The following is a 21,411-nucleotide window of genomic DNA, read 5'->3' as shown; positions in this document are numbered from 1 at the left end:
CGTCCACCAGGGACCCCGACCCCAAAGGGAGTCCCTCCTGGGGATCCTCATCTCCCCTCAAGTCCCCGTCCGAGGCCCCTGGCCAAGCCCGCCTGGTCAGCGGTGGCTGGAGAGCACGGTGGGGGCAGCAGGTGGCGGGGCCGGTCTGGACCCTCTGCAAGTCCTGCTGGGCTCCCTTCTCCTTCAGGGACAGGCTTGCCACTGCTCCGCCGGCTATTCCGGTTTCTAGACCGTCACCAGACTCACCGCAGGGCTGGGTGGTGGAGGGATGGCTCACCCCTGCGCGTGTGGTCAGAGCACCAGGCCACTCAGGGCCTGGGCTCGCCCGGGAGGAGGGCGGCAGCTCAGGTCCGGGGTGGGAGGGGGGAAGTTAGTGTCCTGAGGCTGCCGTAGCGAATTACCACAAACTGGGGCCCTTAGAACCACACAGATTGACTCCTTCACTGTTCTGTCCAAAGTCAAAGTTTGAGTGGGGTTGGGCTCCCTCAGAGGCTCCCGGGGAGAGTCCTTCCTGCCTGTTCCAGCTCCTGGTGGCCCCAGGGCTTCCCGGGCTGGTGGCCGCATTTAGCTCAGTTTCTGCTCCATCTTCACACGACCTCTCCCTCTTGCTTCTCCTCCGTGTCTGTGGGATATCGGTCACTGGATATCAGGCCACCTGCCAACCTGGGATGCTCTCATCTTGGAATTCCCCCCGATTATATCTACAAAGACCCTTTCCCCAAATAAGGCCACAGGCAGAGGCTCTGGGATGTGAATCTGCTCTGAGATCCTGTTCAGCTCGTGACAAGGGTCACTTGGGCTGTAAAGTTTCTAGAATTCAGGTCACGTGGGGTCTAGGGCCCCGGGCATGTTCAGTCTGGGACAGACAGTGGGTTAGAACCATCAGAAGGCCCTGGAAGGTTTTGGATGTAAAGAATTAACATTTCCTCCCCGGTTCAGGTCCCAGCCTGGCCCCCGGGCCCCCAGAACCATACCCTCTGGATCCCCAACCCCAGACCACTCTTCAGAGAGCAGCGAACGTGACCCTGGCCCCCTTCACCCGCCCTGAGACATTCGGTGGTGGGATGTCAGGAGTGGGCCCTGGAGACTGTGGGGGAGGGGGTCGGGGCAGGCGTGCAGGTCTTGGTGTGGCTCTGAGTGCCCCACATGTGGACACGTTCCCTCTGTCCCTGTCTGTTCCCTCCACATGGACAGCAGCCTGGCTGGGTTATTTGGATGGAGGTTGGGCTTGGTGGCCGGGAGCCTGAGGTCCCCAGTGTGGGCTGATTCTGTCTCTGGGTGGGTTACAGGCCCCTGTGTGTGTTAGGGCTGCCGGGCAGGGGAGGGACGCACTAGGGTGGGGTGCAGAGATTCAGGGAGTCCTCCCCACTGGACAGGCTCAGCTGATGGGGAGAATGGTGGGCTCAGGAGACAGGGTCTGCCCGGAGTTGGAGTCCGGGACCTTAGGTCAAACGGACGTTTCTGGGAGGGGGCGGGGCTTAGAGGACGTCCCCCTCTTTTACATCGACAGGTCCTGTCGAGGGCCTTTCAAGGGCATTTCCACATCCAGGTGAGCTGGCTGCGTTCACAAGGGTCAGGGTCCTTGGGTGCTGAGGAATTCAGCAGGTGGCAGAGGGTGGGAGTCCAAAGCTGGTCCCTGATGTCTGTGGCAGAGGCTCCCCCATGTCCTCTGTGCTGGCTGCTCCCTGCTCCTCCCTCCCTCCTCAGGGTCCAGGCCAACCCTTCAGCGCCTCGGGGCACAGTGAGCATTTAAAAATGATTTTTGTGGGTGAGTAAAGGATGAGGATCCAAGGAGAGGCTGTCTGGCTCTGTATTTAGAACACTCGCGTCTTTCTGTCCGGCTCTGATAATCCTCTGGTGCCTCTTTTGAGCTCTGTGGTCCAAATACCGGGGGGTCTCGCCAGAGCCGGCTGAACCCCTGGTCTTGGACGCCAGGACTCTGGGGGAGAAGGGAATGTGTTCAGCGGCCTCTGCGCCAGGCACTGGGAGAGGGGTTGGAGCCAGGACTACATGGCGGGGCCGGGAAGACTGAGAGCCTGTGTGAGATGGACACGAGACATTTAGAGTCTGCAGGGGCTTGAGGGTAGCCAGGGAGGGCCACAGACCCCAGCCCAGGGGCATCGGGGAGGCCCTCTGGAGGTGAGCCTGAGTGGGGTTCTACAGGGTGAATAGGAGTTGGCTCAGCTGCCGAAGGGTAGGAAGGGGTGGGGGGAAGGGAAACAGTGCTCCAGACATACGTTACGCAGGAACAGGTTACCTGAGCAGCACGTACAGGAGCCCTGTTAGGTGGGGGGCAGAGGTGAGGCCGGGGGAGGAGGAGACAGTGTTGGGTTACAGAAGGGCCGGTAGGAGCTGGCACTGTGAGCCCAGCGTAGCAGGAAGCCACTGAGGGTGCTTGAGCGGGACTGACAGATCTGTGCTGAGGGTGGTAGCTATGGCTCCAGGGTGCAGATGGGATGGTGGGGGGCGTGGGGGGTGCTCCGTGTGGACCAGCGGAGAGAGGGAGAGGCTGTGAGAGCTGCTGTGCGGTGGGCGGGGCCTGTGGGCTCAGGAGCGTTAACAAGGCCTGAGTGAGGGGCGCAGGGCGGTTGGGTGGGGAGGACGGGGAGTCCCAGGAGGGCAGGCCTGGGCTGAGGCCTGTTCGGTGCTTGGCCTTTGGGGCGGAGAGGCGTCCAGGGCAAGGTTGTAGCCAGTGCGGAGGCCCCGTCTTGAGCCCGTTCAGGTTTATACGCAGAGACCCAGCCTCCCCTTTGGGTCTGGGCCCCATCACGTTTTTGGCAGGTTTGTGGTCGATTTCAGCCCTCTGCCCTGAAGTCTCTGCTCTGGGGTGGGAGTTGGGCCCGGAATCCACCACCCTTCTGTAGCCCATTTTCGTATTTGCAGACAAGGATGATTCTGGGCACTCTGAGTGTCTGGGAGGCCGAGGTCTCATGGGGCCAGGGAGAGATGGGACCAGGGGCGATAGTCACCCCGAGAGTCACGCTGCAGGGTCCTCTGTGTTCTGGGGTTTTAAGTGCTCACTTGTGTTCAAGCATCTGTCCTCACACTGACCCTGTGGAGTGTGTGCACACCCCCATTTTACAGGTGGGGAGACTGAGGCACAGAGCTATCTGGCGCCTGCCCTGGTCTGTACATCAGAGCACGGTGGAGCTGAGATCCGGCCCTGGGTGGCCTGGCCCCACTCTCCGGGCCCTGCTGTGCCGCCCGCCAGCCCCAGTGCCTGACTGGCCGCGGGGCCCGGTGGGGCAGGAGTAGCTGCAGTAACTCCCGCTCCAGCTCTCCGCAGCCTCTGGGCTTCCTCCACTGGGTATTTTGCTTCCGTCTGTGTTCTCCCAAGCAGAAAAGCAGCCTGAGGGGCAGGTCTGGTGTCCCCCTGTTCTCATGGACACGCAGCGTGGCCTCGTGTGAGACTGGCATGCGAGAAACTGAGTCCTTGGACATGAAGTCCCTGTTACTCTAGGATTTCAGTGTGTGACTCCACAGATTCCCCAGACTTCAGCCATGTCTCTTAGCTCCTCTGAGCCTCAGTTTCCTTACCTGCACTGTGGGGCTCCCTGTGCCCCTAATATGAGATGCAGGGAGCACAGGGTCACAGACCAAGTGGCGGCCTGGATCCTGGCGCCCTCAGTGCTCAAGCCATGCCCTCGCCTCGCCTCCCAGGAAGACTGGCCCCCAGGCTGCTCCCAGTTCCAGCTACTCTGCAGCGTCTTGTGGATTGGGAGTGACCCCCGCCCCATGGGGCTCTGGCAAAGGAGTGTCTGGTGCTGATGCAGCCAGGTGCATGGGCAGTGGGTGATAGTGTCCCCGAGAGGGACCCCAAGTCCTGCTCTCCCAGCAAGAGATCCCTGTGCTGGGCCAGACTGGCCCTGTATGGACTGGGCCGGCAGGCTGTGGTTTGCAGAATTCTCCTGCTGGTGGAGACTCGAGCTGAGTTATGTCCTTCCCACCCGAACCTCTGAGTCCCACCTTGGCATGGCCCTGGGGGGCAGCAGGCACCCCAGGCGGAGAGCAGGGCCTGGGTTTGAATCTCCAGCACTGCTCCCCAGCCCGCACCTTGGCTCCATGTCCCAAAGCAGGGATGGGGGCTTGCAGCTGATGCAGTTTGCTGCCATCCCGGCACCCTGCGCACCTCACGCAGGGCCCGGGGGCGGAGGCCTGGCCCTCTCCTTGCTGGGTCGTTCAGGATGCCATTTCAGAGGACAGGGCTGGTGGGTGGGGCTCTCTGCCTGCACCTGGGGAGACACAGAGAAAGCAAGACCTTAGGTCTGCCCTGAGGAGCCTCTCACCTGGACAGGCTGCGCCCAGGGCCCAGTGCAGCTGTGGCGCGGGGGCAGCGCTGGAGGAGGGCGGGTTGCCCAGGAATGGCCTCGGCTGGACCTCGCAAGGAGCAGGGTGCTGCTGGGTGACAGGGAGGTTGAGGCTGCGTGGCCAACGCCTCTGCTCTGTGCTCGAGACAGTGCTGGCGCCCCACCATGCATAGGGGTGGTTGTCTTGGTGCTTAGAGCCTGCATCTGGCTTTTAGCGTAGCAGCTGCCAGGGTGGTAGGTGCCCGCCCTGAGCTGCTGCATCCTGCCCGGATGGTCACGGTGTCCGTGAGAGGACGGGCTGGAAGGGTGGGGACACGCTTGAATGAGCCCAGGATGGAGCCTGCTTCCCAGGGGAGTGGCTTGGTGTTTTGTTTTGCTTGTTTCACTGTGGTAAAATGCACATAACACGACATTTACCATTTCGGCCGTGTTCAGTGTGTCGTTCAGCAGGCGTGAGCGCATGCATTCCTGTCCCTGTGCCACCATCACCACCGTCTGTCTCCAGAATCTTCCCAAACTCTGTCCCCATTAAACTAACTTCCTCTTCCCTCTCCCTGCACCCGCTCTTCTTCTTTTTGTCTCTGCGTTTGACAACCCAGGGACCTCGTATAGGTGGAATCACACGGCATGTCCTTTTGTGGCCAGCTTGCTTCACTGAGCACCGTGTCCTCCAGGTTCCTCCAGGTTGTAGCAGGTGTCAGAATTCCCTTCCTTTTTAAGACTGAATTATATTCCACTGTGTGGATGGGCCACATCTTGTTCATCCAGCCGTCAGTGGACACTTGGATTGCTTGCACATTTGAGCTATTGTGAGTAATGCTGCCGTGAACACGAGGATGCCAGTATCTCTCCGAGCCCTTGCTTTGACTTCTCCCGGCTGCGAGCCCAGCAGCAGAACTGCTGCATCAGATGGTGGTTCTCGGTTTAAGTTTTTGAGGGCCTGCCGCGCTGCTTCCGCGCAACTGCACTGTAGACATTGCCCCCGGCGGTACCCGGGGGCCGGCTTCTCCGCCTCCTCGCCAGCACTTGCTGTGTTCTGTTTTGTTTTTGTTTGTTGTTGAAAGTAAGTCCTAGTGGGTGTGAAACACGAGGTGAAATTTAAAACGTCATTTCAGACGAACTTACTTTGTTGAATTTTGCTCCTTTCTCCCAAAATAAGGGCAGAGAAAAATGGAAGTCGAAGTGGTACATGTTTTACTCTCTGAGGAGACGGCGGAATAACAGCCCAGCGGGCTCAGCTAGCCGCGCCGGAGCCCTGACTGCGCGGCGTGTCTGGACGGCGCTTTCTGGAAGCTCCTCAGCAGGAGGGCCCTGCAGCCGCTTCCAGGCCGCGTCGCCGGCGGGACTCGCGTGCGGCCCTGTCTGCCGGGCTCGCTGTGCGTTTGCGTGGAGGGGTGTCTTCTCCTGGTCGTTGAACCTCTGAGTTGAATGCAGTGCTTTCGCACTGGGGATGCCTGCACCCCGGGGGGACCCGCCGTGTCTGTCCACAGCACAAGGTGGCTGGAGGCCTGAAGGCCGCTTTCTGCTCGGACTCCCTCCTCCACAACGTGATTTCCCCATGTTATTTACTGCTGGGTAACAGACACCCCAAAACTTCATGCTAGTTCCAAGGCTTGTGATTCTGTGGATCTGGGGTCCGGGCAGGGCTCAGTGGACTGGGGTCACTCGGGCAGTGGCATTTGGAGGGTGGCCTCAGGCATAGCCTGGGGCCCTGGTGCCAGCTGTTGGCCAGGCCGCCTCGGTTCTCCTCGGGGGTCTCTCTCCGGCAGGGTAGCTGGGCTGTGTTGGCGGTGATCACACCTGTGCGATGTGGCGACGTGGGGCCAGGCTTTACCTTCCTCCCCTCCCCACAGACAGACAAGCAAACAAGGAACGCGGAGAACGCCTCCCTGGGGCAGGCGGGGGCCTGGCTGCCGCCACGTCTCCCTCCTTCCATCCACACTGAGCACGGGGTCTCCTGGCGTCTGGCCTGGGCTTGGACACTGGGACCACAGAAGACTCAGAAGTGGTCCTGCCTCAAGGTGTTGGGCCTGGTGGCTGGGACATGTGAGGTCAAGGGTCACAGGCTCTCCCCAGAGGTGTCCCCTAAAAGCATCGCCGGCTGAACGGTCAGGGGTCAGAGGTCAGGAAAAGCCACCTTACACAGCAGAGTCTCCCTGGGCTCAGGTGGGGCCCCGAGGCCGCCAGGGGGAGTGGAGCGGCGGCTGCGCTCCCTCCAGGCCTCACCGGCCGCGTCCCCAGGAGCGCGACGCCTGGAGGAATGCCGCCGGCTCCACTCCCTTCGTAATGTGGTTTTTTATAGTCTGAGGACTGACTGTGCCGCGGCCTCTGCCAGCTGACTGTAAGCTCGGGATTAGAGACCTGGCCCTGGGGGAGCGGGGCGGTCCGGACGGGGCCTCCTCCCTGCACAGCCGCCAGTCGGCCAAGGTCCTGGGCTTGAGATCTCGGCCAGGGCACCCTGCCCCTGAGGGACCCCACCCAGCCCTCCTGGGCAGCGGGTGCCCCCTTGGTCGGCACCAGGGTGGGCCTCGCTGTGCTGCCCGGTCAGAGGCTCTGTGGTGCCGGGACGTGGCCCCTGTCTGGGTCTCAGTTTCCTCATCTCTAAAGCAGGCACGTCACCAGGTTTGGGCCCTGGGTGGCCGCCCAGCGGCACAGCCGTGTTGCCACGTGTGGGGCTGGCCCGAGACCCTGGAATTCAAAGCGGCGAGCGTGACCAGGACGGTTTTAGTGTGGCGCTTCCCCGTCCTCCCTGTGCGCCCTCCTCCTGCCTTTCTTTGGGCAAAGGGCGGAGGGCGAGGCACCGAAGGATTCTTGTGCAGTGACAGCACGCCGGGCATCCAGCCCACGTGACCTGTGTCCCCATTCACTCGGCCATGGGACTTCATTCACGCTGGCGGGGCTCCGGCCCGGCGCAGGCCCCCACGGCCTCTCTCTGCCTGGCACCCTTGCAGCGGCAGTCCCCAGGTGCCCCGTCTGCCCGAGCCCCTGGGCTGGGATCTCAGCCGGGCCTTCCCTCTGTGGGTGGGAGCCCCTTGGCGGGACCTCAGCCCCGTAGCTGCGCACCGTGGGCTCCAGCCCCCACCCAGGAAGAGGGGAGGGATGTGAGGTGGAGCAGGTGCCAGCACCCCTCTCACCACAGCCCTGGGTAAGGAAGCAGGGTCATGCAGCCACCCTCCTGCGATGTGCATCCCGCCAGCCACCCCCTCAAATGAATGCGGGGCCCTCCTGTGCACCCAGGACACCCTCCTTGGCCTCCTCCTGTGGCCCCTTTCTCCAGAAATTCCAGCTCCTGCTGCTGGCCAGGGAGACACGAGGTGGCTGATGGCCTGGGACCCGCAGACAGGACTCCCTCCCCACCTGGTTGCTGCTGCGCAGCCTGGGCCCCGGGCAGGGCCGGTGCCCGCAGGCCTGGGAGAGCTGGCGCCTGGCCCGAGCTGCCCGGACCACTCGTGTGCTGACCGGGGCCGGAAGAGGCTCACCACGGCGCTCCGGGGACACTCCCTCCAGCTTGGCGTGGGGGGGTGGGGGGTGCTCTCCTGCTTGCTCCAGCTTCTGCGGGCAGTCCCCATGCCGGCAGCCCCGAGGCCGCCCCGCAGGGGTCCCACCCCACCTGAGCTCTGGCCGGGCTGACACAGGTCTGTCCGCCGTCTGCAGGGGCTGGAGTCTTCTTCCTGTCCTCGGCTGAGGGAGAGCGGATCAGCTTCCTGTTTGACTGCATCGTCCGCGGCATCTCCCCGACCAAGGGTCCCTTTGGGCTGCGGCCGGTTCTCCCAGGTTCGTGAGGGAGCCTGGCTGGGTGGGGAGAGCCAGGTGGGCTGCCTTCCCTCTGCCCTGCCCCGCCCCCCGTGCACCCGGGAAACCCAGAGCATTGCTGACCTGACTGCAGCGAGCGATCACACCACCAGGTTCCTGGGGGCACGGCTCCTCCTCCACAGGGTCTGAGGTGCGGGGACATTTGAGGGCCATGGCTGCTGGCGGGGACAGCTACATGGCAGCTGCACCAGGTGGATTAGCAAGAAGCCAGAGATGGGGATCCTGGAGACCTTCCGAGCGGGACCCAGTCTCCCCGACCTGAGGCCGCTGGGAAAGTGGGTCAAGACGGGCTCTGTCCGAGCTGGTGCTCAGGCTGGAAGCCACCTTGTGAGGTGGGGTCTCAGCACGTTGGGGTGGTGGGGGCAGGGGCTGCCCTGAGCTTGCCTGGTCTTCTCCCCCCACGTTCGGGGCTGTGGCCGGGCACCATTCTTCAAGTGTCCTGGGCCAGGGGTGGTGCTGGACCCCGGAGGGGCCCCGCTACCTGGGCACTTTGTCCCACTAGGTGGCACCCAGGATCACTGTTAGTGCCCCCACCCAGTGAGGCAGCGCTTGTCCCCTTGTCCAGACGGGAGACTAAGGCCTGCAGCCGTGCAGCAGGTGGTCAGTGAGCTCACATCTGCAGGCTCCTTGCGTGGGCAGCGCAGCTGGGACAGGGGCAGGCGACGTGCCAGCTCCTCCTCTCCCAGCCTTGGCACCTCAACCCTCCAACCCCATAAGCAGGCCCAGGGCGGACGGGATTAGGGGGAAGGAGACAGCTCCTGTGACCAGAGCCTTTCTGCCCCGGCTCTGCTGGGTGGTGTTGCAGCGCCCTCTGCTGGCACCTTCCTGAACCGCAGCCACAGGTGTGGTGTGGGGTGGCGGGGCTCCTAAGGGGCCGATGTGGATGGGGAGGGTGTGGACAGCAAAGACATGGACGGGGCTGGTGGGGCTCTGCTCTCTCAGTCTGGCCGGTGTCATGCTGACGCCTGTGATCATCGGGGACTCCTGAGATGTGGCCTTCACTTGGTCAGCAGCCTTAACACTCTGGGATTTTGGGGTGTCTTCTCGAGCTGACTGCTGGTTGGTCAGACCCAGGTGGACACTAAGGCCCAGAGGCAGGACTCACCTCACACAGAAAGAGGTGGGAAGGGAAGGGGAGAGGTTAGAGTTCCGGGGTCCACCCTGCCCTAAGCATCTCCCGTGCGTTCTCTTCTTGATCCCACCATGACTGGGACGTGCTGTCTCTGAACCCACATTTTGCAAATGTGGCTGCGTGGCTCAGGGAGGGAAAGTGGTGGAGCCGTGAGTCCATTCAGTGCCAGCGTCTTACTGCCTCACCAGCGCCAGAAGGGTGTGCCTGGTGTCCTGACCCTGGATGTCACCAGGGTTGGTCCCCACTGCAGGACATGTCCGGGCACAGGACATCACTGGTAGTCTGGGGGCTGTCCTTAGGCTCAGGACACAGGCTGGTGGCTGGGGGACCTGGATGGGGGTGGTTTGGGTACCCAGAGTTTGGTGTCCAGTGGCTGGGATGCAGGTGTGGGGAGGAGCTGGGGCTCCCTGGGGACCTGTGGCTCTGTCCTGGCGTCAGGGCTGGACCAGGGTCCACGCTGCCCGGACAGTGCTGGGGTCACCGTGACGTCCTGAGCAGCATGTGGGCTGTGGCCAGGATCCTGCGGGGAGCGGGCTGGGGCTGCCTCCACTGCTGACTTTCTGCTCTGCCGCCGCAGACCTGAGCCCCGGGGGACCCGCCAACGTGGAGGAGCGAGTTGCTCAGGAGGCCCTGGAAACCCTGCAGCTGGAGAAGCGGCTCAGCCTGCTCTCCCACTCCGGCCGGCCAGGCAGCGGAGGTGGGCCATGGCCTGGGCTGTGGGGAAGGGGCAGTGGCCCTGGGGCCAGTGCTGGCAGGTTGGGTTTGAATTCTTTCCCAACCACAAGTGATGCAGCCTGGTGAGGCCGTGATTGCACCATCTGCACCGCCTCGGGTGCTGGGTGCTGGGAGCAGAGGGCCCTCAGCTGCTGCAGCTCTTGTGAGGGGAGCCAGCCACGGGCGGGAGGGGGTGCTGCCCTAGGTCTCCTGGGCAGAGTAGGGGAGCTCTGCCGGCCTTCTGTCCTCTGTGATTGCTGCCAGCCCCACGAGTACACAGTGGGGACAGCGGCACTCCAGTCTAGGCCCGCCCCTAGAGGAAGGCGCTCAGATGTGCACGGAGCCACCTCCTTCTTGGAGGAGAGGCTCACATCTTGTTCCAAGGTAGATGGCGGGGAGGCACGTGGACTCCAGAGAGAGCTGGAGAGGGCTGGTGTGGTTGAGGAATAGGCGTGGGGGGGGGCCGTCCTGGGTGACACTGGGTGTGGAGTCCAGGGAGGGGTGGGTGAGCCAGCACAGGTGGTGGGTGTTGGGGGGTGTCAGCCCAGCTGAGGCCTCCAAGCTGCCCCGTCCCACCTGGGCCCCGCAGCAGCCTCAGCCCCGGCCCTCTGACTGTCCTGCAGGGGATGACCGCAGCCTGTCTGGCTCGTCGTCGGAGGCCAGCCACTCGGATGTCAGCGCCAGCAGCCGGCTCGCAGCGTGGTCAGAGCCATCCTCGTCCTCGGCCAGCACGTCGCAAGAGGGGCCGGGGTTGGCGGCTGCCCAGGCCCCCGGGGAGGCCGCAGTAGGCGCCTCGAGGCCGCCCCTCAAGCCGCTGCGGCCGCGGCAGCTGCAGGAGGTCGGCCGCCAGAGCTCCTCAGACAGTGGCATCGCCACGGGCAGCCACTCCTCCTACTCGGGCAGCTTCTCCTCCTGCGCAGGCAGCAGCCTGGATGTGTGGCACGCCGCCGATGAGTTCGGCTCCCTGTTCAGCCTGCCAGCGGCCGGGGCAGCCGAGCCCAGCCTGTGCGCCTGCCCGCCGGGGATGGCCGAGTACCAGGTGCCCACCGCCCTGCGGCCCCACTACGACACGCCCCGCAGCCTGCGCCAGGCCCCCAGGGACCAGACCCCAGCCTCGCCGGGCGGCCCTGACGATGGTACCGCTGGGGACTCGGGCGGCCAGATGTCAGCAGGGTGTCCCTCCAGCTGGCTGGGCGCGAGACGGCGGGGACAGGCGACAGATGCACCGGGCAGCGAGGCCGCACTGCCCAGCCCGGCCCCCAGCGAGCCCTGGGAAACGGGCGGCCCCCACACCGGGCCCCCTCTGTCTTTCTTTTCCACATGTCCAGTCTGTGGAGGACTGAAGGTAAAGCCCCCTCCCTGAGGGCAGCCCGGCTGTGCTGCAGGGTGGGGTGGGGCCCTGGCAGGGCTGCCCTTCGTGCTGTTGGGTCAGCTGGGGGCTGTGCTCTGTGGGGCGGGCCTGGGGACCTGGGAGCCAAGCCTGCAGAGAGGGCCGTGGGACTTGAGGAGGTCCTGCTGGGACCCAGCTGCAAGTGCGTTCTGGAAGGCGGAGGCTCCGGCAGGGCAGGCTGGGGACAGCAGAGCCCCAGGGCCCGAGGAACAGATGCCCGAGCCAAGCAGGAACTCGAGGCTAACCTCCCTGCGCATCCGTTGTGTGTGTGACGAGTTTCACCTGCTTGCCCCGCGCCTCCTTCTGGAAGCAGCACCGCAGGTGGCCCACCCTTTGGGGAGGAAACTGAGGCTCGGGAGGCCTGGGGACTTGTGGGGTCTGGGTCTCAGATCTCCGGGACCCCCATAGCTCCCCCATGCCTCCTCCTGAACCTGAGTGCTCCCTGGGTGAGGGGCCGGCAGGGTCCGGGTCAGCCTGCCAGGAGCTTGTGGGAAACTGCTGGCCGCCTGGCTGAGCTGAGGGCCAGTGGTCAGGACCAGAGGATGCCAGGGCTCTGGGGGTCCATTCGCGCTCTTGGGCCCTAGGCCCTGCCCGCGGGTCACCCCTGGGCGACGTGCTCCCCCCACGCCCTCCGCAGTCGGCCTGCTCACCTGCATGGATTGCGGCTGCGTGGTTTGCGCTGGCTCTGCCATCCCGGGCGCCCCGGGGAGGGCGAGGCCCGTGTCCCTCTGACCTAGGCTCGGCCGGCTTCGCCCGCACAGCTCGCCTGTCCGTGTTCCGCTTTGTACCTTCACTGTTGGCTGAAGACGTTTGTTGCTCTTTCACATTTTTAAATCTGACACAGTTTGTAATACATTCTTAGACTGGAAATAAAATTGTTTTTTCTTATTGCCTTGTCCTTTTCCGTGGCCAGCTCTCTCCACCTCCCGCCCTGGCTCTCCCCACGGGGCCTTTAACTGTCTCTGAAATCCAGGGGCCTGGCCTCCCTTGACCTGAGGGCCACAGAGAGCAGCGGGAGGCCTCACCTGTCTGACTGGCCGCAGGCCTGGACACGCCGGAGGAGGCACGAACAAGGAGGGCAGCCTCGGGCAGCCCCCGGGGCCCAGAGCATGTGTGCGCATGTACGCACGTTTGTGTGCTGTGGCGGTCTGTGATGTGTGCATTCATCTGCATGTTTGTGTATTGTGTGCGAGGTGGGTGCACACAGGTGTGGCATGCGATGTGTGTGTGTGGGGGTGTGCATGCGTGTGCACGTGGCGTGTGTTTGTGTGCATTTGCGTGTTTGCACAGCTGTGTGCCTGCTCCTGTGCGTGTTGTGTGCGTGTTGCACGTGTGTTGTGACGTATGCTTGCATGCCTGTGCATGTGTGTGGTCTGGGTGATGTGTGCGTGCACATGTGTGGCGTTCTCAGGGAGGTCCTCTGTGGTCCCTTGGGCTCCCTGTGTCCAGGTGAGGGTGGACACTCCACTTTCTGGGCCAGTGAGGGGCCTGGCTCTGAGCCTGGAGTGCCCCCAACCCCCAGGCTCCCCCAGGTGTGCGGTGGAGCTCCAGGGACCCGACTTCCGTCCCCTGGCACATCCTGGGGGGCAATGCCCCACCCTGCCACACCCATTTCACCCTTGTTCACCACCCTTTTGGGGAGGGGAGCCCTAGTCCCTGTGGATGCTGAGGATGGGGGTCTGGCTGGGCTCTGCAGTGAGGGGAGAGGCAGGCATCGGGGGGCTGAGCTGGCACCCTGCCTACTGGCTGGGTGGCCCCCACAAGTCACTACTCCTGTCTGAGCCTCAGTTTCTTCTTCCATAGATGGGCCAACAGCCCCTAATTGCCTGGGCACCGAGGCCTCTAGATAATGTGTGTAGGTGCTCGGTGGGTGCTCAGTCCGACTGTCACCTCCCCAGAGAGACCCACCAGCCTGGCTGCAAAAGAAAGAGCAGGGCACTGCTGGTACCTCGGGAAAGGGGGTCACCCTGGAGGGCTGGGCTGCCCACTCCAGCCCGAGCCCTCGCCGCCCAGGCCCAGGCCCGCTGCACTCCCTGTGATGAGCACCCCCACCCCGTGTGAAGCAGGGAGGTCTGGAGCTGGGTGCTCTGCTGTCCTGTGCTCTGTGGGGCCTTCCTGGCTGTGAACACTGGTCTCCTTGACCGAGGCTGATGGCTGGGACTTCAGGGAAGGGCCATCTGGGGGGTGAGGCGGGAGGTGATAACTGTGGGCCGCCCGGGGGGGATCTCAGCCCGAGGCTGGAGATGGCATGGCCAAGGGCCTGAGTGCTGGAGGCTGGGCTGATGGCATGGAGTCCCCGCCCAGCGTGGGGGGCCCTTCCTGGGAGGAGCCACTAGCCGTCTGCTAGTGCGGCGAGGAAGCCCTGCCAGCGCCAGTGGGTGCTCCGCATCTCCCCATGCAGCCCGGGGTGGCCGGGGAGCGGGTGGGGCCCCGGGGCCTCTCCTGTGGGGCTGGGCGGGCCCCAGGACAGACACCTGCAGGCCGCTTTTGCCTTCATCCGCTCTCTTCCCTGTGCTCACTGTTGGGCCTTGCGCTCCTGGCTGGGAACAACCTGACAGGCTCCGGCTTCGTCCTGCTCCTGCACCCCGAGGGCAGCCAGCTTCGCTCCCCCTCCTCAGGACGGGGGCAGTGTGAGCGGGCTTTTCAGGTGCCTGGAGCTTCCTGCTGAGCGTCGGGGCTGGGGGTGACCAGAGAGTCCTCCCCGCCTCCCCGGGGCCATGTGCCTCCATCCGGTCCTGGTCCCCAGGGAGTGTGAACAGGAGGGCCTGCATTTGCTCATGACCCACGGCCCCTCGTTGCGTCCTTTGGGTTCAATGCTGCAGCTGCAGCTGCAGGACTGGCCCCTCAAACAGGTGGCATCTGTTGGAGGGCTCTGAGCAGTTAGTTGTGGGGGTTTCTCAAGGCAGTTGGCTCTTGTCCCAGGTTTCAGAGGTCAGATACACCCTCCCCAAGTCCCCAAGCCCGCCTGATCTCCTTTACACAGGAGGACGGATTTAGGCCAACCCGGGGTGCCCAAGAGCGCAGCCGGCACCAGAGTCAGGGAGCCGTGTCCGGAGTCTGGGCTGCACTGTTGCCCCCTGGAGATGGGGTCGGCTTGTGCACCCCTATTCCAACCAGCAGAGCCCCTGAGGCCCACTGCCAGGCCGCCGTCCCGGGAAGCACTTTCCTGTCACGTGCCCCCGGCCCTGGTGGGACCCATCTTCTCACAGGTTTGGGGGATGGAGGTCCAGGTGGCAGCGAATGTGCCCGCAGTGGGCCACCATGCCTTCCTCCTGATCTGCCAGCAGACCCGTCCCCCAGCTCTGAGGCCACCAAATCCCCGTCTTCCTCTGGACCCCTAGTCAAGCACCTCGAAGCAGCCACTCTGCAGCTCCCCCTGGTGGGGGTCACTCTGGGTGCCCTATTCAGAGCAGGGGGCAGGGCACAGGGCCGGAGTGATGTCACAGCCCTCGCACATCTCGCGGCTGCAAGCCCACCGCACAGCCAGCGGCACGTGAAGCCCTGCGTGGCTGTGCGCCTGCAGCGCGGTTTACAAGAACAGGCCGGTCTGGGCTTGGCCTGGGGCCTGGGCCGCCGAAGCCCCACCCCAAACAGGGCCACGCGTGTGTCGGGGCGGCCGGAACCCGGGCCACTCTTGGGGCGCATCCGGGCTCTCGGGCTGGGTGCAGGGTGAGCAGGAGCAGGATGGACAGACTGACACGGGTTCTCCTTGCTCTAGGGAGCCGCTGCCTCGCCCCCTGGGCTCCCGGTGATGCATTCAGGTAGGCCTCGTCTTTGGAACCAGCTCTCAAACAGCCACGGGTCAAGGGAGGTGGGTCAGAGTGGCTGCAGTCACAGCCCCACCAGAAAGTCTGTACCAGATACTCAGCAGTGGGGAGCGGGGTCAGTGGGAGGCGGCTGATGCTGGGGAGGGGGTGACAGTGGACAGCGGGGTGACAGTGGGCAGCAGGGTGATGACAGTGTGTAGCCGCGTGAACCCTGGCTGAGGCGGGGCGGGGCCAGGCAGCGAGTTGAGGACAGGGTGGCTAGGAGTGGCCAGCCTGCCTGGGACGGGTGTGTAGATGGAGTGGGTGGGGCCAGAAGCCTCAGCTTGTGAAAAAGAGCCTTGTCCTCAAGGCGACAGAGCACAGAGGTGAAGGGCGGTTCGGGACTCCCGGGAACCGGCAGGGCATTGGTGACCACGGTGGGGGAGGCCCAGGCAGGGAGAAGGGAGACCTGGGGTCTCCCTGGAGAAGCCTTGTTCAGAGGTGACAGCTGGGCAGACACTGGCTCTGACCAGGGGAAGGCCTGGGAGGTTGGCAGAGGCTGAAGTTTAGGGCAGGCTGGCCTTGGGCAGCATGGGGAGGGGTGGCTAGAGGTCAGGGGTCAGCTCTGAGCCTCATTTTCCAGCCTGGGGTGGGGCCCTAATGAGCTTAGAGCTTTTCATCTCCTCTTCAGAGGTGCAGGGTGCCTGTCTGGGGCCAGATTCAGGCCAAGCAGGCCTGTCCAGGGTGGACATTGTAGGGGGAGGAGTGGGAGGGGAAGGCCGTGAGCATGCAGAGTCAGACAGGGGTCACAGGGACACCCCATTCTGGCTGGCCTTGGGGTTCCCTCGTTCACAACACCAGGAAGTGGACGGTCTGCCCCGACAGTCCTGGGTGCCTCCCTCCTGCTGGCCACCCGCTACTCATTTTTTTTACCCAGACACAGTGTGTGTCCCTGGGAACGGGAAGGGGACAGGGGGACAGAGGTGAGTCAGGATTTGCTGGAGGACATGGAACCTTTCCTCCGGGGCCGGCAGCCTGGGGAGGAGGGGCCTGGGTCTAGGGGGAACAGAGATGAATGGGACCCCAGACAGTGTGGCCAGAACCACAGGGATGGGTGGGGCACTCAGGGCGGCCGCCTAGGGAGAGGCCCACCTGGTCTCTGCTTGGCCCGGAGAATGTTTGAGGCAGCTCCTGAGATGCTGGCAAGAAGCTGGAACTGAGGGAAGAGAGCAGGCGAAGGACAGCCTGTGGAGCGAGGGCTGGGGAGCAGCCACCAGAGGGGCACTGCTGCCTCCCAGGGCACTGCCGGAGGCCGGGGCGGGACGGAGCAGCCTTCCTGGGCTGCCTGGCATGACCCTGCTGGTGCCGGGCTGCCCAGAGCCCTCTGCCTGCTCTCCTGCTTCCGCTGTGGAAGACACAGGTCACAAAACTAGCTGCTGCGCTGCGGGAGCTTGTACCCCTGAACCCAGGGCAACCCCAGCTCTCCTTTAGGCATTCAGAGGCCCCTGTGTGGAGGCCAGGCCTCCTTGCTAGCACCCCTCAGCACCGTCTCAGCCCCCGACGGGCTCTCCCAGCTCCAACCAGGCCTTTGCCTCCTGCTTTACCTGCCAGCCCCTCTTGTCCTCCACCCCTCGGTACGTGCCCCCTTCTCCAGGCAGCCTGCAGGGATTTTGCCCTGGGCACCTCTGCCTGTTATCTCGGGCTATGTGGGAGAGGGTCTGCATCTGCCCTTCTGTGGGCCGGTGTCCACTGGGCCTGGTCAGGGTGGGGGCCTCGCCTGGTTTGTTGGGTGTATGGCTGGGTGCTTGGAGCCCACGTGGACACAATGTGATCCGGTTCTGCCTGGGGCGGGTGGGGGCTCTGGTTCTGTGCCAGCTGCCTAAGCCCTTCCTTGGCTGGTCCGCTGGGCCTCGAGGGTGGAAGACTTCTGGTGTGATGGAGTCTGGGTGCTATGAATGCAGCGGGTTTACAGAAACCCCTCACCTTGGAGTGGAGATTTTCTGGGTGTTGAAAACTCTTAGCCAGTTCATAGGGCAAGGCCAGCTCTGTGACCCCGACAAGCCCCGTGTGGCCCCGGGCAGCCCAGGGCCCCGTGTGGCCCTGGCCTGGACGCTAGGTGGTCGGACGGCCCTTGCCTGTGCTCCCTGCGGGGGGCAGCGGTCTCGGTGGGGGTGCCCTGCTCTGTCCCGGTTTGACTGGACCTTGCTGGCTTTAGCCCTAAAAGTCTCGCCTCCCAGGAACCCCTCAGGATGCTGGTCACCCCGTGTCCAGGCAAAGCCTCCCTCCTTCCCTCCCTGACCACTGACGCTGTGGGTCAGCTCCGGGTGCGGCCTTTCTTTGCAGGGGACCCTCTGGATCAGGGCGGTGGGTCCTCCTTCAAGAGGGGTTCTGATTCCAAGTCTCTGGAGGTGGGCGCAGGGCTCCTTGTGGGGGTCTGAGGCAGCTCCTGGGAGCCCCCTCCCCCGGCCTGGGCATTGGCACCAAAGGGCAGCCCGTCTGCCCGCGAACCCTCCCAGGTCCCCCCGCGGGGTCAGTAAGAACATGCGGGAAGAGCAAGCAGCTCCCAGCCGGCCCCGGGCGTCTGCGTGATGCATTATGTTTCAGCACAGCGGACGCGGCATCAACTGAGGGGGGCCTGTCCTCCGGGGCCCCAAAGCTGGGCGAGGCGGGGCGAGAGCAGGGAGAGAACCGTGTCACCTGCACTGGTTCCCGACATCACCTGGGTGAACCCAGGTGGACCTGGCCCGATCGGGACCTCGGTCTCTCTGACCCCAGTGTCCCCGCTGAGCAAGCAGGAGCCCCGCAGGCCTTGCTGGGGCAGAGAAGGGATGAGGTGAAAGGCTTCTGTGCAGGCGGGGGCCTTCAGAAGGCGCCCCACAGTGGTGTCCGGTGCCAGGACAAGACGGTGAGTGAGGTAGGGTCTGCCCACTGAAGCCCCTGGGCTGGCTGGTCCTCCAGTGCCCGTCACTGGCAGAACCAGGACCCTCCCCAGGCTCCACCTTGCCTTCCTGGGACAGGTGGGCAGTGGCTCAGACAGGCTGTCCTGTGGGTGTTTCAATTCCCCACCTGAATTCCACCCCCCAAAAATCCCATCCCCCTGAATCCCACCATCCACCTGAGCCCCACCCCTGAACCCCCCTGGGGCAGGGAGCTGGCTAGCCAGTTGGTCCAAGTGCCTAGACCTGGCCGTGTCCTAAGGTCAGGCCCTCAGGGAGGAGGGAGGAACTTGGCATTTGCCCCTTGATGTGGCATTGGGCCCCTACCCCATGTGTCTGTGCCCGGCGGGACCCAGAGGGCAGGCGTGTGGAGGAGGCTGCTGGTAAGGGGCCAGACGGCGGCTGGAATCCTTCCCTGCAGGACCCTGTGCCCAGTGGACAGGCTCTCAGGCAGGTCAGAAAAGGTGGGTGGGGTGTGGGTCCCAGGCACTCTGGGCCCCCACCTCCGCTCCTGTTGCGTCTGCCCCGTGTGCCAGTGGGGTGTGCAGGGTGAGAGCATCTACTTCTAGGAAATGGGCAGGGGGGGTTTCTCGGGCGGAAGAGGGGCTTGAAGTGCTGGGGGCCATTGAGAAGGACATGTCACTGTGGATGGAAGTATGGGCCTACGCTCGGGGAAGGATGCCCTGTGGGGATTCACCAGTCCAGAGAGGGTCCTGGAAGCCTGGAGCGGGGTGGGGTGACCCAGGAGGACAGCCGAGGGGGAGGGCTGGGGCGTGGACAGGGCAGGGCGTCCTGCCAGGGAGGGGCAGGGCACTGGGTTGCTGAGGAATAAGTGACTGGGAGAGATGGCGGAGGGTTGGGGCTGGGGTCCAAAGACAGAAGAGTGTGGTCGCTCGACCCCACAGGAGCCGCGGGGCCCGAGGGGCCGCGCAGTGAGGCGCACACCTACGCGAATGTCCCTGTCAGCCCCTCCTCCCCACAGCAGCTGCACTACTTGAGGCTGCAGCTGCAGGCGGCCAGTGCGGGCATCCGAGGTGGGTCCCACGGGCCCGATGGGGGTGCTGGGGGTGCTGGGCCTGTGGCACTGGGGGCCTCGGGGCCCCGAACCCCGGGCATGTTGGCCCTCAGCCAGGGGCTCCCCAATTGCCCCCTCCTTCCTCCCGCTGACCCTGGCGCTTGGGCCCTTGCGGGTGAGCGGGGCGGGTGCAGCCCCAGCCTGTCTCCTCGTCCAGGCCCAGTGTGCCCCAGGCGGGGTCCCGGGGCGGGCAGGGTGCGCGGCGGCTCACCTCGGGCTGCTTGCAGGGTCTGGAGCCTCCCGCTACGCGCAGATCGACATCCTGGCCACCGAGGCGGCCCACAGGGCGGGGGCCCTGCATGCACACACCAGGAAGGAGCGGCTGCACGACCTGGAGCAGAGGCGGAAGGGGGTCCCGCGGTGAGGTGGCTGGACTCCACCAAGACCGATGCCCCAAGGGAGCGGCCCCACGGCATCTCTGTTGTATCCTGACGGTCAGGCTCCGAGCAGAGGGTGGGCGAGCTGCCCTGGGCCCTGGTGCAGGCGGGTGGACGGTTCTGGGGCTCCTGTCCTCCCGCCTGGAACCTCCCGAGTCTCTGGTGTCCAGAGCCCGCCCTTCCTCTGACGTCCACTCTGGCCCCCAGGCCGGCGGGAAGTGCCACCTGGACAGATGCTGGGTGGCTCCGGTTGGACCTGGTGCAGCGTCTCAGCACCTGGTGAGCAGTTTCCGGCCCTGGAGGTGGTGACCACCCAGTGACAGCGATGCATCCCATCACTTGAGCACCTGGCCCCCCACGCCCTCCGCAGGGCCCCAGCCATCCCCATCCTGGTCACCGCTGCCTGTGCCTGGACCAAGCTGCGGTGCGGCCCTCACGCTTGGCTGACTGCCCCCTTCTTCGGGCCCATTCGTCCTGTAAACGGGTTAAAGTCGATGGCTTGTGCTCCACTGTCAGTCACGCATTAATTCCTGAGGGCGAGGCGCCCGTGCTCTCCGCCGTCCAGACACACAGAGGGGCTGGGCTGGGGTTAGGCCTCCTGGTGGCCTTGGGGGTCATGTGGCATTTCCACGATTCAGTGGATGGGAGGGGTGGTCCTGGCTCCACTGGCTGTTGGGGGCCTGGAGGCTGGGAGGTTCCCAGCCTTGGGGGTGGGCTTCCTGCTCCCTGGGCTGTAGCAGGACAGGAAGGCCGGGCCGGGCACTCCTACCCTGGTCTCGGACATGAGATGGCGCTCTGCCCTGCCTGGTGGGGCTCCAACCACGGCCACGCAGACCCATCCTACCCTGCCCGCCTCCAGGGACCCCACCCAGGACCCAGTGGGCGTGGCTAGCACGCCCATGGGGAGCACATACGGCTCACACCCCACAGGCCCTCCTTCTCAGTGGGGGCCCCTTGGGTTAGTGGGCCCAGAAGTCCAGTCCCCTTCCCCACCGAGTCCGTGGAGGCAAATGTCCCGCCTGGGGTGCAAAGGCCGAGGGGCCGCCCCACAGGCAGGTCAGGATCTCACATGCCCTGGATGAGATGCCAGGGTAGCGGGACTTGCCTTCTCAGGTGCGCGTGGTGGCAAAGCTCAGCCAGTGTGCCCCAGTCCAGGGCTCCAGCTGGGCCAGGGTCCTGCAGGTGCAGGGGGCCGACCTCCGTGCCCTGGGCAGGCCACACGTGTCAGCTTAGGGCTGGGCAACTAGGGGTCCCAGGCCTTACCTGTGACCTCGAGGGGCTGGCGTCTGGGGTCTCCTATTTTCAAAATGGGATGAGCCTGCTGTGTTTTCACAAAGCTAACGTGGGGTCAGGTCACGGATGTGTGACGTGTCCGGGAAGGGGCGCCATCCCTGCCGCCTGCCCTGTGGGCAGCCGAGGGGCCTCCTGCGGACCCCCCGCTTGGGCACATGGCTGTGAGGAACAGAGTAGCTCCCGCAGGGTCAGGAGGGCCCAGCCAAGGGCACCATGAGAGGGGCCATCGGGGAGCAGGTGCTCGGGAGGCTGGGAGGGGCCTGGAGTGCGGGTGCCGGCCGAGGCTGAGGGTAGGGGTTTGTTCTGATGAATGGTGGCCAGGCAGGGCCAAGTGGGGCCAGACAAACACCTTCCCTCCTCCGGAGCTGTGAAGCCAGCACTTGGTGGCCCGATTCGTTGGGGTTAGCTCTGCCAAGCTGCTACAGCCGCCAGGGCCAAGGCACACGTCCACAGGCTCGAGCTGGGGAAGGGACTCCGCCTTTGCTGAGAGGACGGGGCACCCCTGCAGTGACGCCTGTCACTGCTCTTCCCACTGCCTTCATGTCCCATCCCTCTCACATCCTCATGACCCCTCTGCCCTCAGGTCCCCGGGCGGGACCCTCGTTAGGCCCGAGCTGGCCCGCAGGAG

At 64.7% G+C, this 21,411-nt stretch overlaps 1 protein-coding gene across 1 annotated transcript in view; it reads left to right on the top strand.

The window, feature by feature from the left end:
• The window catches only part of DOK7 (docking protein 7), a 33,384-nt gene extending 13,907 nt beyond the window's left edge, over nucleotides 1-19,477 (top strand). The window contains exons 5-11 of the mRNA XM_072974465.1: nucleotides 7,962-8,081; nucleotides 9,830-9,949; nucleotides 10,590-11,311; nucleotides 15,075-15,121; nucleotides 16,987-17,018; nucleotides 18,947-19,072; nucleotides 19,341-19,477. Of these exons, the coding sequence (XP_072830566.1) occupies nucleotides 7,962-8,081; nucleotides 9,830-9,949; nucleotides 10,590-11,311; nucleotides 15,075-15,121; nucleotides 16,987-17,018; nucleotides 18,947-19,072; nucleotides 19,341-19,477 (1,304 nt within the window). The remainder of the gene's footprint in view (nucleotides 1-7,961; nucleotides 8,082-9,829; nucleotides 9,950-10,589; nucleotides 11,312-15,074; nucleotides 15,122-16,986; nucleotides 17,019-18,946; nucleotides 19,073-19,340) is intronic.
• Nucleotides 19,478-21,411: the final 1,934 nt, after the last annotated feature.

Source organism: Vicugna pacos, chromosome 2 (assembly GCF_048564905.1).
Source record: "Vicugna pacos chromosome 2, VicPac4, whole genome shotgun sequence".
Taxonomy (NCBI): domain Eukaryota; kingdom Metazoa; phylum Chordata; class Mammalia; order Artiodactyla; family Camelidae; genus Vicugna; species Vicugna pacos.
The sequence above is the reverse complement of the archived record's forward strand: the minus strand, read 5'-3'. Positions and strand labels throughout refer to the sequence as shown.